The sequence below is a fragment of the Coregonus lavaretus genome (assembly GCF_964263955.1).
Source record: "Coregonus lavaretus genome assembly, chromosome: 32".
NCBI classification, from domain to species: domain Eukaryota; kingdom Metazoa; phylum Chordata; class Actinopteri; order Salmoniformes; family Salmonidae; genus Coregonus; species Coregonus lavaretus.
Window position 1 is genome coordinate 23,285,554 of NC_140019.1, and position 14,293 is coordinate 23,299,846.

The window sequence follows — 14,293 nt, forward strand, 5'->3', positions numbered from 1 at the left end:
AATAGTCCCCTTCACCTTGGATATCATTACTAATCCTCTTTTCCCTGTGTAGAATGGTGAATATCATTACTAATCCTCTTTTCCCTGTGTAGAATGGTGAATATCATTACTAATCGTCTTTTCCCTGTGTAGAATGGTGAATATCATTACTAATCCTCTTTTCCCTGTGTAGAATGGTGAATATCATTACTAATCGTCTTTTCCCTGTGTAGAATGGTGAATATCATTACTAATCGTCTTTTCCCTGTGTAGAATGGTGACCCTGAAGGTGCTGAACAGTATCGTGCTACTGGGGAAGTCGTGTGTGTACGTGAAGAGAGCCAACATGGAGGACAAACTGTTTGAGAGGCCCTCCACAGCCGCCCCCGGGAAGACGTCCAGTAGAACCAGGAAAACATCCAGATGTACTGCCCCCTCAGGTACCCAGCGACAGACAATACCCTAGTATTACCCAGCGACAGACAATACCCTAGTATTACCCAGCTACAGACAATACCCTAGTATTACCCAGCGACAGACAATACCCTAGTATTACCCAGCGACAGACAATACCCTAGTATTACCCAGCGACAGACAATACCCTAGTATTACCCAGCGACAGACAATACCCTAGTATTACCCAGCGACAGACAATACCCTAGTATTACCCAGCGACAGACAATACCCTAGTATTACCCAGCGACAGACAATACCCTAGTATTACCCAGCGACAGACAATACCCTAGTATTACCCAGCGACAGACAATACCCTAGTATTACCCAGCGACAGACAATACCCTAGTATTACCCAGTGTATTATTTACCTTTATTTTACCAGGGAGGGAACACCTTTTCATTTACAATAATGACCTGGGAACAGGTACAAACCTTGCATGAGACCATGAAGACTTCCTGAGCTAATGCCTAGGGTAACACAAAATTATGGCATGCAGGAGGCCCAGCTTCGAACACAGTCAATCACATATAGCCTACCCAGCCTCAATAAGACACTTGGTTACATTAAATTACTCATTCTTCTTAGCAATCCCAGCTTGCCAAACCCAGCCTCAAGCAAGCAGATGCGTATTCCGACTTGGGTAATTGAACTCCCGAAATGTGTTGATCTTCAGCGTGGCAGACGAGCCTGCTGCGCTTAGCTGAGAGCATTAGAGCGAGGGGGCGCCACGTCACTTCAGAGCTCTTTATCACTCCTGTGTTTTTACAGAACCGCCATTTTCAGAGAAAATATTCAGTAGTACAGTATGTGACATGTTAAAGCACCAAACCATATCATGTGGGATCAGAAGGTCACTGAAGCCTGAACGCTTCCGCTGCTATTCTGAATTAGCCCATCTGTAACTACTGTACCCAACCCGGCTGTCTCTTCTGGGCTGCATTCATAAGGGCACACCGTAGCAAAACGTTTTGGGTTGGAAAACGAAAACGGGCGTATCTTATTGGACGAGTTCAGGTAGTCCCTCCTAGTATTGCACAGTGTACCGGTACCACTGTATATCACGGTACCAAAACGTCATTATACTTATGATACCAACATTCTAGAATACCCTAGTACCGTCTCATATGATGCTACCGATCTAAAGAACCAACTGCCGTCTGTTATACAATGTTTATAAAGTCTGTTTTGTTAATACATTTAGTAAAAAACATTAAGCAATAGCAACTAGTTTCTTGTATGCACCAGTCCAATAACCTCCACTTCACTTTCATGCGCATCTCATGTGGCAGCTGTGATCAGCCAGCCGCATCCCCTACCAGCCCTCACTCACCTGCTTCTCGCTGTCCAACCTACCAGCCCTCACTCACCTGCTTCTCTCTGTCCAACCTACCAGCCCTCACTCACCTGCTTCTCTCTGTCCACCCTACCAGCCCTCACTCACCTGCTTCTCTCTGTCCACCCTACCAGCCCTCACTCACCTGCTTCTCGCTGTCCAACCTACCAGCCCTCACTCACCTGCTTCTCTCTGTCCACCCTACCAGCCCTCACTCACCTGCTTCTCTCTGTCCACCCTACCAGCCCTCACTCACCTGCTTCTCTCTGTCCACCCTACCAGCCCTCACTCACCTGCTTCTCTCCTTCTGCTCTTCCTACACATCTATTCCTCCATCAGTTTTTAAAATATAATTTGGCCGTGATGGAGAGCAGGGATGCAGACCCTGATGAATCTTCTGTTGTTAGATTTGTACATTTGTTACATTGGAGCAGCATCAGAGCGAGCAATGTTGATACGTTGTATAATTTCATCGCCTGGTATAACCTAGCACACAGGCCAGTCTGAGTAGGCTTTGCAATTGCGAGTTGCGAGTGCCAGATAGGAAAATGGACAGGCATGTTTACAGATTTGCAGCAAAAACAATGGCGTGTCTCTAGCCCAAACGGTTAAAAATATGACCCATTTTACCAGAGCTACCTTCTGTTCTTCCTGGGAGATTTGGCGCGTTTTAGATAATTTCACAAACCATGTCACAGGCCATTCTTAAACTAATCCCGGGTTGCTAATTGTTGGTTTGATATTAACAAACTGTTACCTAGCTAGCAAACAACCGGTCAACTTGAAAGTCTAGACACGTGATTGGCCCAGGAAGAAAGGAAAAGGGTGTGCTGCTCATGAGATGTGCTTCAGAAGGTAGGATTCATATAGGCCTAATGGAAGAGTAAACTGTATCAAAAATCCATCTCTTTCTGGTGCTCCTTAAATTCTGTTTGTTGCCTAACGTTTTTAAAGTGGGGAGCAGTGTGTGTATGTGTTTGTGGGAGAGAGGGAGAGGGAGAGGGAGGGAGGGTGTGTCTGTTAACTGAAGAGGAAAGGTTTCATGCATTGTTTCCTCCTACTGCCACAATGACATGCAGATCATTTTGCATGTACAGTATATTCCTTCCTCCCATTCCTCCAGCCAAATCACAGGTAGGCCTTTGCAAATATGAGCAATCAGCCATTCTATGCAGTATTCTATTATACACTGAACAGTGTGAGTTAAGTTCATTCAAAATGTGTTGTATTGAGTAGAAATGTGAATATCAGTGACAGATTTCTGGCGTAGCACATGCGAATAACATTTAGAAAACGGGAACAAGCGTCCGGGGGACAGGGGCGAACAGGATGCTAGGTCACTCTGAATTTCCCCCCAATTGTACTACTCGGTATTGTAATACTTGGCCTGGTATCGTATCATTAGTAAAATGTTAGTATCGTGACAACACTAGTCCCTCCCCATTTTAGTCAGTTTCATTCCGTTTGGTCCCTAATGAACACCTTCCTGGAGAAATTGGTTAGTTTTAGCCCACAGGTTCCAATGGATACCTTACTAACAGACTGGTTTGTCTCTCATTCTTCATAACCATTTGGATGGAGATCTAATTGGAGGTGCCATGTCTATAGGTCTCTGTCTGAAGCAGAGAATATACTGATGAGCAACTGTGGTTTCCCTCAGGCTGTGTCATGGAAGCTTATGGCGAAAGCATATGGCTAGTTCAGGAAAAAATGGATAAAGACCTCAAATAGTTGTTGGTTATACCACTGGTTCAGTACCACATTGCATTTTCTAAAGTAGGTCTGCTGTATCCCCTTGTTATTGCCTTTTAAAGGAGCATCCATTTATTTCATGCAGTCTGGTGAATACACACACGATTGCTGCTCGCCTGGTAAAGTCTCTCATTTGCAACCCACTTTTGTATATGGAAGTGAGGCATGTCAGTGCCCTGGGCAAATGGCTGTCTCTGTAGAGTAGCAACCCATGTGCTGATATGCTGCTGCTGCTGCTGCTTCACTCAACTATTTGAATATATCAGAGGTCATGAATAATTCTGTTTGGCCGACCGAACTTGTGTACGCCATTTACACTGCATACTGGTATTTAAGACCAGGATCAGTGGAGCTTGTGAAGTCTACTGGTATTAATGTAGATTTGTCTCTTTGACCCAACGATATACAGTAGGAGAGTTGTTATTCCTATAAATGAATTTGGTTGGTTGTCCAGTTTATTTTGTCACTCTGAAGTCAAATCTAATCAAAAACGAAGTTTGCGATGTTCTTGCTTACTATCTATAAGTGTGAGTGTTACTTACCGTTAGTGTTACTAACTTTTCTCCAAGCCTCAAATGACCAAGTATTGTTAATGTTTGTGTTTAAATCTACCTCTCTCTCTCTCTCTCTCTCTCTCTCTCTCTCTCTCTCTCTCTCTCTCTCTCTCTCTCTGTCTCATCAGGTGATCCATCAGGTGATCCGTGGTCCGAGCGGTCCCCATCCACTCCTTCCTGCACCTCCGTCCCCCCCTCCTCCTCTGTCACCGCCCAGCCTACCCCCACTGCCAGCCCCACCCTGCGGCCAGAGACTGTACCCCCTCCCCCCTCCACTTCCACCACCCCAGCCAGCCCTCCCAGCCCCTCCACCAGCCCAGAGCCAGACCCGGACCCTGACCCCCTGACCCCCTCACCCCCTGACCCCCTGACCCCCCCTGAGCAGAAAGAGGAGGAAAGGATGGAAGGCACAGAGCTCAAGCACAGGACCCCTAAAAAGGACCTGCTGGATGTCGACCGCTTCACGATATGCGGGAACCGTATCGATTGACCCCCTCCCGAGCCAGGAAGTGATAATCACTCAGGAGAGGCGGTGAGCCAGACGCACGTCAGCACTTCGGCTCTCTTAGCCAAAGCCAGCGGAAGCAACATGTATTTATTGAGCTAGACATACAGTAAGTTATTGAGATACAGTAAGCTTTTGTGGACTCTGGGACTGGCTGTTTAATGTAAGTCGACCTGTTGTTTTTTTGGGGCTCGACAAAGAGAACTATGTTGGTTGGGCGACGGAAGAATGCGAGAGGTATTGTTGTTTCCATGACAACCCAGTGTGCGCCTGTCTGTACATGAAGTGTGCGAGCGAGCGTGTGTGTGCATGGACACGAACGTGGAACATGAGAAATGGGGTCTCTTCTCAGATAAGCATCCAGCAAAAACGAACTGCAAATGGGGTTTCTGGATCATTATGGTTTACAGGAAAACAATACCATGTTAAAATGATTATCTGTCAATGTTATACCGTTTATATGGACATATTAGATCAAAATGACTGAAAAGGATTAACTATTTGCTTATCAAAAAGCTTTACCCGATTTAATTAGAAATTAGTGGTATGAAATATCACGTTTGGTACGAGCTCCATTTGGTAGTGTGAAGAACATCTCCACATAAGTGACTATTTTTAGAGAGCTTTCTTTTACAGGTGTTTTAATATCATTCAGTTTGATTTAAAAGAGCCAAGGGTACCCTTCATTTGATGGTTCTATGTTCGCCATTACCACAATTATTGCTCATAATACATATTTGTTTTGTGGAAAGTTCATAACAGCATTTTATGATGACAATAATCCTTATTTTGCTGTATTCTGGGTTGTCAAACCTTTGGGGATTTTTGTTATGAATGTTTGCACTGATGTACCGTATTGTCTTAAATATGCTACATATGACAGGTTTTCTAGCTATTTCTCTTCATTTCATGCTCATGCAATGTTTTAATGTTTACTTCCCCAGCATTTCAGAAGCAATATATCCAAAACATAGTGCATATATTTTTGCTCTTGCTTTTTTAATTATGTTATTTTACCATGCCTTGAGTGAAGTTGTTTGCTTTGATTTGGCCTTTGTATTTTATTGCTAGAGTTAATTATAAGATCACATTATTTTTGCTATACCAATGACCAAAATGTATATTAGACCGGCATGATTCTGATTTGGTACCCATCTATTAGAATGTAATAAGTGAAACAATGTTTTATTTAGTTACCATATTGTATCATTTTATACTATATTTAAACACCTGGCCATAATTTTAGAGTAGAAATCAATAAATGATGCAACGTGACATAGCACGTCATTGGTCTTGCTGTTTAGGGTCTTTAGGCAACACTTTACATGGTGTACAGTATGTTAGCATATGTTAGCACAAGCAGTTACCACTGCTGTCTGTTTTCCAAGTAAAGACACAAAGGTGAGTGCTTACTGTAAGTGGTACGTACCAGGGTTGGGGTCAATTCCGTTTTCAATTCAGTTTGTTCATGATCTGGATTGACTGAATTGAAAACATAATTGACCCCAACCCTGGTAAGTATTGCACAACTGTTACAGGATATTCATGACGGCTATGTTTCCACTGGTACAATAGGTACTCTGGTATAAGCACTATGTAATGTAAATGGCTGCCATTTTTTTCTCGCTGTTATGAAAATATGTAAAGTGTAACATACTCACGCATATCAGCATTGATCAGATTTTGTTTGAAAAAATTGCTGTTTTTAATGTTCATTACCATTGTAATAAGGAATATCTTTCTATTTTTGGAGCTGCCAGATCAAATCAAACAATTTTATTTGTCACGTGCTGAATACAACAGCTGTAGACTTTGATTAGTATTTTGCGCATAGAACTTCCACAGAACCATCTCCATGGGGTTTTGTACTGTTCTGATGCAATGATTATAAAAACTGTTCACTTAATCTCATCTGTTTGGTTCATAAGAACTTCACCATGATATAAAATGGCCCTCTTTTTGGGGTGATGATGAATAAAAGTTATTTTGTACTTCTGTTGTCATTGTCCAACATGTACAGTTTGATGGGGGATTCTCTCTCTCTCTCTCTTGTCTCATCACGTGATCCATCAGATTATTCCTGGCCTGAGTTGAGCCCCTCCACTCCTTCCTGCTCCTCCATACTACCTTCTCTACCGTTACCAGGAAGCCTACACCTATACCCACCCCCTCCATTTGTAAAAAATATTTGTACCATTGATTAATGAATATGGAGTGGGGGAGCCCCTGTAGAGGTTTATAGTTGAGGTAAGCTGACTGTCACGCTCACACCAGTAATGACCTTACCTCCTACAGAAGTAGAGGGCGCTGACTCAGACGGGTAGTGTAAATCCACTCCCAGCCAAGCATGTCTGAGAGGGCTAAGCGTCTTACCTTGAAGGCTGAGCCGGCCCATGCTCTCTCTTTCAGGCTTGAGGGAAGCAGTCTTCTGGTGGTAGTGGTCTGGCTGGAGCAGGACCAGTGATGACAAGGTATACGTATAATCTCGCTACAGCAACCATAGTCCTAGACCAGGGGTCATCAACTAGATTCAGCCACGGGACAAATTTGTCTTCAGCGGATGGTCAGGGACCAGAACTTAATTACAAATAATTTGTAGACTGCAATAAGCCCGAACATATATTTGACTAAAACAAACCTTACTTACATTTGTATACGATCACATCTCTCTGTTATGCATGGTAATACTTTGGAACACATTTCCAAAATTAAAAACACTTGTAGCTGATTTGCTGCTGTTTTTACAGTCTTATGTCCAACAATAAAAAATCAAATGAACTTGGGGTGCCAAATAGCTGCCAGTTGGAGAGCCGGTCTGTCCTAGAGTGTTGCAGTGCAAGACTAGTGGACTCAGCTGAGGTTAGGCTAATGTTCATCATATGAAAACAACTGCACACAACGATTACGGATGACAATCTATTTTAGTCCCGATAAAGACACATTTGTCTTTAGTGTCACAAGAAGCAGTCTTCTAGTTGACCTTTGTATTGTAATGGGCCCTTAAGGCCACTGGTTTAGCAGGGCTTTGGTACAACATTGAAAGAAGGCTAGTTTATTTTCCACAACCATGTTGTCTGTCACACTTATTCTGGCTATTATTTTTGACAATGGACTGTTGAAATGTGTGTTTACATAATATAAGGCAAAATCTGCAGGAAACAGTCATATTAGTGGTGGTGAAAAATGAAAATATATACTGAACAAAAATATCAAACGCAACATGTAAAGTGTTGGTCCCATGTTTCATGAGCTGAAATAAAAGATCCCAGAAATGTTCCATACACACAAAAAGCGTATTTTTCTCAAAGTTACAAACGCAGACCACGTGTAACCACGCCAGCCCAGGACCTCCACATCCAGCTTCTTCACCTGCGGGACTGTCTGAGACCAGCCACCCGGACAGCTGATAAAACTTTGGTTTTGCACAACTGAAGAATTTCTGCACAAAATGTCAGAAACCGTTCCAGGGAAACTCATCAGCGTGCTCGTCATCCTCAGCAGGTTCTTGACCTCACTGCAGTTCGGGGGTCATAACCGACTTCAGAGGGCAAATGCTCACCTTCGATGACCACAGGCACGCTGGAGAAGTGTGCTCTTCACGGATGAATACCAGTTTCAACTGTACCTGGCAAATGGCAGACAGCGTGTATGGTGTCGTGTGGGAGAGCGGTTTGCTGATGTCAACATTGTGAACAGAGTGCTCCATGGTGGCGGTGGGGTTATGATATGGGCAGGCATAAGCTACGGACAATGAACACAATTGCATTTTATTTATGGCAATTTGAATGCACAGAGATATTGTGACGAGATCCTGAGGCCCATTGTCGATGCCGCTGCCATCACCTCATGTTTCAGCATGATAATGCACGGCCCCATGTTGCAAGGATCTGGAAGCTGAAAAAATTCCACGGCCTGCATACTCACCAGACATGTCACCCATTGAGCACGTTTGGGATGCTCTGGATCGACGTGTACGACAGCATGTTCCAGTTCCTGCCAATATCCAGAAACTTTGCACAGCCATTGAAGAGGAGTGGGACAACATTCCACAGGCCACAATCAACAGCCTGATCAACTCTATGCGAAGGAGATGTGTCGCCCTGCATGAGGCAAATGGTGGTCACACCGGATACTGATTGGTTGTCTGATCCAGGCCCCTACCTTTTAAAAAAAGGTATCTGTGACCAACAGATGCATATCTTTATTCCCAGTCATGGGAAATCCATAGATTAGGGCCTAATGACTTTATTTAAATTGACTGATTTCCTTATATGAACTGTGACTCAGTAAAATCTTTGAAATTGTTGCATGTTGCGTTTATATTTTTGTTCAGTGTAAAATATTGTCTAAACAACATGAAAGGATGAGTGTACATTTATCTGCCAACGGCTGCACTGTTTCTCATTCCAGTGGATCAGTGTGAGTCTTCTGGCAGGAATTCCCTCCAACAGCTTGACATTGGCTGCTGTACATAACCAATCCCACTTTATGAACATGGCATTTTGGGCATTTCCTAAATTTTGTTAATCTACATATCAAATGCAGCAGAGCACTGAAAAAATCTCCACATTTACCTGATGTGAAGCAAAAACATTGTGACTGTAGTTACTTAACATTGACCCCCTGTATTTGCCAACTCAGGGACCACATTTCAAATAGAACACATACTCCTATTCAAAGGATTTTTCCATTCACCTGATCTGGTTTGCTTCTCTCAGTGCGGATCTAATGAGTGTTGTGAATGCGCTGAAGTAAGGAGTCCTGTAGCCCTGATCAAAGCCCTGCCCACAGGGAGCCTGTCCAGATGGGCCCTGCCCTTCCGCTGTCTGGGACATCAACAAGGACCGTATTGTGCATGGGGACGCTGGGTGTGAGCGTACCTGGGCTCTGCTCCACCAATCACAGTGCTTCTAGATCTGTGGGCTGTGGTCTCAAAGTGTATTGTGTCTACCCTCTAGGGATGGGGAGGTGGGGGCAGGGTCAGAGTTCGGGAGGTCTTTGAACACCTGTGATGTGGGGTAGAGGGGGAGGGGGGTTCAAGACAGTTTGGCATCTGTTTATCTGAAAGTGGACACCTTGTGTGTAGGTTAGGACATTGGTCCATGGGTAGGCTACATCATTGGTAGGCTATACAGTCAAAAATAGCCTACTCGTAATTTTTTTTCTTAAAACATATTCCATGGCTGTTGGAGATTATGCATTCATTTGGTGCAATAAAAATGTATTATTTAAAAGAGTATTAGGGTAACCAGCTAAAGGAATGAAAGAGCGCCTACATCATACTAGGCTGCTTCTCAAGACAAATGAAAGGTCATGTTCCATCTTTTCAACGATAATCTTCCAGTCCTCCTTCCCTCCACAGGAGGAGCGCTTCCGTACTATATGTGCTATATGGGATCCTTGGGACGTCCCCTACCTGATTGAAGTTTACATTTTAAAATGGTTATGGTACGGGTTAAGGTCAGGGTTAAGGCTAAGGTTAGGTATGGGTAGATGTAAGGGTAGGGGATAGTGATAGGGATAGGGCGTCCAAAGGATCCCGGATAGCACTGACCAGCAGGCAGCCAACCCTTCCAGCACCTCTCTCGTACAGATGCTCGAGCCAACTTGTCAGTCGGTCGCATCTCGGAGGGGAACGGAACGGTTCGAACGGAGCGGTATGAGGAGCAACTGACCGTGGAAACGATGATAATCACGAATCCTTCCCCGGACAGAAGGACTTAACCTGCAGTCCCACTGCTCACCCCTTCCCATTTATTTCCACTACAGATACGGACCTAACGTTAGCGATATTTCTGTACCATATCCCTTGTAGCCTCTCTCTCCCTTTGATATTTTTACCCCTTACATTAAGCGTAGTGTGTCTTGACACGATGTGGAAAACCGGGCTCCTTCTCCTCTTTTGGGGACTATTAACGTCCAGTGAACTCCAGCAAGAAGCAACGGAGCCGGAGCCCCGAAATCAGACACCGTCTGAAAAGTTGGATTTTGGCTATGTGCCCCAGGGAGTTTACAAAACCGTCGCCTATTACGAACCTGGAGTAATAGGGATACTGTTCCACATGGTGCACGCTTTTCTATACGTCGTGCAGCCCAACCCGTTCCCCGAAGGTAAGGCATCGTTAGTGCAATGTTGTTTTGATGCCCATTGAGCTGTCCCGTAATATTTCGTGTAAATAACAGTACACCGTGCCTGTCAGGTAACTAGCTAGCTAGTTTCATCTCGTTAGAAGTGCCACACAGTGATGCACTTCGTCCTCGTTTGCGTCAACACTCATTTGTCGTTTGTAATGTTTGGCAATGGCAGAATAAGCTATTCCGTATGAGAATTTCAAATCATGCCATGAAACACTTTATTTTATTTGGCTGCTGTGAATATGTCACTGGCTTATGCAAAACATGCCCATCAAATGCTTAACTGTCCTTATTTGCATAATATTTCTACATTCAAATTGTGCCTTAAATTCATTCATGCATGGACATGTACAGTGGGGAAAAAAAGTATTTAGTCAGCCACCAATTGTGCAAGTTCTCCCACTTAAAAAGATGAGAGAGGCCTGTAATTTTCATCATAGGTACACGTCAACTATGACAGACAAAATGAGGAAAAAAAATCCAGAAAATCACATTGTAGGATTTTTAATAAATTTATTTGCAAATTATGGTGGAAAATAAGTATTTGGTCAATAACAAAAGTTTCTCAATACTTTGTTATATACCCTTTGTTGGCAATGACACAGGTCAAACGTTTTCTGTAAGTCTTCACAAGGTTTTCACACACTGTTGCTGGTATTTTGGCCCATTCCTCCATGCAGATCTCCTCTAGAGCAGTGATGTTTTGGGGCTGTCGCTGGGCAACACAGACTTTCAACTCTCTATGGGGTTGAGATCTGGAGACTGGCTAAGCCACTCCAGGACCTTGAAATGCTTCCTACGAAGCCACTCCTTCGTTGCCCGGGCGGTGTGTTTGGGATCATTGTCATGCTGAAAGACCCAGCCACGTTTCATCTTCAATGCCCTTACTGATGGATGGAGGTTTTCACTCAAAATCTCACGATACATGGCCCCATTCATTCTTTCCTTTACACGGATCAGTCGTCCTGGTCCCTTTGCAGAAAAACAGCCCCAAAGCATGATGTTTCCACCCCCATGCTTCACAGTAGGTATGGTGTTCTTTGGATGCAACTCAGCATTCTTTGTCCTCCAAACACGACGAGTTGAGTTTTTACCAAAAAGTTCTATTTTGGTTTCATCTGACCATATGACATTCTCCCAATCCTCTTCTGGATCATCCAAATGCACTCTAGCAAACTTCAGACGGGCCTGGACATGTACTGGCTTAAGCAGGGGGACACATCTGGCACTGCAGGATTTGAGTCCCTGGCGGCGTAGTGTGTTACTGATGGTAGGCTTTGTTACTTCGGTCCCAGCTTTCTGCAGGTCATTCACTAGGTCCCCCCGTGTGGTTCTGGGATTTTTGCTCACCGTTCTTGTGATCATTTTGACCCCACGGGGTGAGATCTTGCGTGGAGCCCCAGATCGAGGGAGATTATCAGTGGTCTTGTATGTCTTCCATTTCCTAATAATTGCTCCCACAGTTGATTTCTTCAAACCAAGCTGCTTACCTATTGCAGAGTCAGTCTTCTCAGCCTGGTGCAGGTCTACACTTTTGTTTCTGGTGTCCTTTGACAGCTCTTTGGTCTTGGCCATAGTGGAGTTTGGAGTGTGACTGTTTGAGGTTGTGGACAGGTGTCTTTTATACTGATAACAAGTTCAAACAGGTGCCATTAATACAGGTAACGAGTGGAGGACAGAGGAGCCTCTTAAAGAAGAAGTTACAGGTCTGTGAGAGCCAGAAATCTTGCTTGTTTGTAGGTGACCAAATACTTATTTTCCACCATAATTTGCAAATAAATTCATTACAAATCCTACAATGTGATTTTCTGGATTTTTTTCCTCAATTTGTCTATCATAGTTGACGTGTACATATGATGAAAATTACAGGCCTCTCTCATCTTTTTAAGTGGGAGAACTTGCACAATTGGTGGCTGACTAAATACTTTTTTTCCCCACTGTATGTGTCCACAGCCGACAGTCTACTTGAAGGCAGTATTTTGTCTATGGTGTACTGCCCAGAGCCTGTGTCAATATAATTACAATTAAACTGACCCCTTGCTGACTGTGCATCATGTGGTCACTGGTCATTAAATAGTCTGAGCACCCAATGCACCAGAAAACCCCATAAAATGGGTTGGGAGGTGGTCCATTGGTCCAATTAAATTTGAATGCATAAGGCCTAACAAATAAAGTGTCTTTGAAGTGAGTATTGGGTGGTCACTTGAATAGAGGGGTTAGTAGACAAGACTACCCCATATCTGTGTTCATAATCAGTTGGTCAATCTGGAGGTTAGGAGTGGCTCCCTGTTACAGATTTAATTAGGTAATCCTATAATCTGTAATGCCATATGTTGCTGTGCTTTTAGTTTACAGGGTTGTCAGTCACTCAAACGCACTTATACAATGGAATAAATGTTCAATTTGTTCATTTGATATAATTGAACTTTTGGGTTCTATTACACATCTCAAATCAGTGTATTAGTCGTTCACACAGATTTGCAGATGTTATTGCAGGTGTAGCGAAATTCTTGTGTTTCTAGCTCCAACAATGCAGTAATACCTAGAAATCTATAAATAAAGTTGAAATCCCATGTAAGAGATAGTGAGGTTTGCAATGTAAAATCCATCTTCTTCTGGACAGTGCATAAAAAATGTTCCATGAATGTTAAATTGAACACCCAAACTAATTATATGACCATGAATTAGACTATGTGACCAATTAGCTAAATATATTTTAGACATCCAGCCATATTACTGTAGGGGGTTCCATAATTTTTTCAAATTCATCTTATGTTTAACTTTTTTTAAATAATTCTGGGAAGCCGAATTGCCTCGGCTGTATAGCCACGTGTTTGCCAATTAATTGGGACAATACAATGCACGCATGGAGATTTAGCATGATAATCCAGCAATCTGTCAGGCCTATTTTGATTAGAGGGGACAGGCTGTTATGGAAAAACCCTGTGGGACCTTCAGGGTTATACAGTGTACCAGCCCCTAATGCTTCCCTGTAACACTTGTGACTGCCATAAAACATAAAACTTAGTGTGGCATTGTGCAATAGTTCAGGTGGGAGCCAACAGAAACTACAAGTAGGGGAGCCCACCACGTTTTAGTAATGGTAAGGCTAACACTTCTTGCACTGGCAAAGGTGTGGTTAGGGGGTGTCCTCCTCCCCAGCACATTAGAGTAAACCATCATTTCTGTGACACTGTCTTTTCTCTTGGTTACATAGTGCGGCAGGTAAATCAAATCAAATCAAATCAAATTGTATTGGCCACATGCGCCGAATACAACAGGTGCAGACATTACAGTGAAATGCTTACTTACAGCCCTTAACCAACAGTGCTGTAGCGGTTAGAGTGTTGGGCCAGTAACTGAAAGGTTGTTGGTTCGAATACTCGAGCCGACAAGGTGAAAAATCTGTCATTGTGCCCTTGAGCAAGGCACTTAACCCTAATTTGCTCCAGGGGCACCGTACTACTATGGCTGACCCTGTAAAACAACACATTTCACTGCACCTATCCAGTCTACAGTATGTGACAATAAGTATATATTTTTTTATCACCACCTGGTGCTGTGACAACTGCAAGAGA

The 14,293-nt window shown here is 43.5% G+C and overlaps 2 protein-coding genes across 2 annotated transcripts in view; both read left to right on the forward strand.

Moving 5' to 3' along the window:
* Positions 1 to 6,571, forward strand: part of LOC311107873 (transmembrane anterior posterior transformation protein 1 homolog) — a gene marked incomplete at its 5' end in the record, with an annotated part of 29,620 nt that extends 23,049 nt beyond the window's left edge. Inside the window, 2 exons of the mRNA XM_084150451.1 lie at positions 253 to 419; positions 4,204 to 6,571. Coding sequence (XP_084006577.1) covers positions 253 to 419; positions 4,204 to 4,565 — 529 coding nt within the window. The 3' untranslated portion in view covers positions 4,566 to 6,571. The remainder of the gene's footprint in view (positions 1 to 252; positions 420 to 4,203) is intronic.
* A 3,882-nt stretch (positions 6,572 to 10,453) lies between these two features.
* The window catches only part of LOC311107544 (prominin-1-A-like), a gene marked incomplete at its 5' end in the record, with an annotated part of 110,903 nt that continues 107,063 nt past the window's right edge, over positions 10,454 to 14,293 (forward strand). Inside the window, one exon of the mRNA XM_084150051.1 lies at positions 10,454 to 10,691. Coding sequence (XP_084006177.1) covers positions 10,454 to 10,691 — 238 coding nt within the window. The remainder of the gene's footprint in view (positions 10,692 to 14,293) is intronic.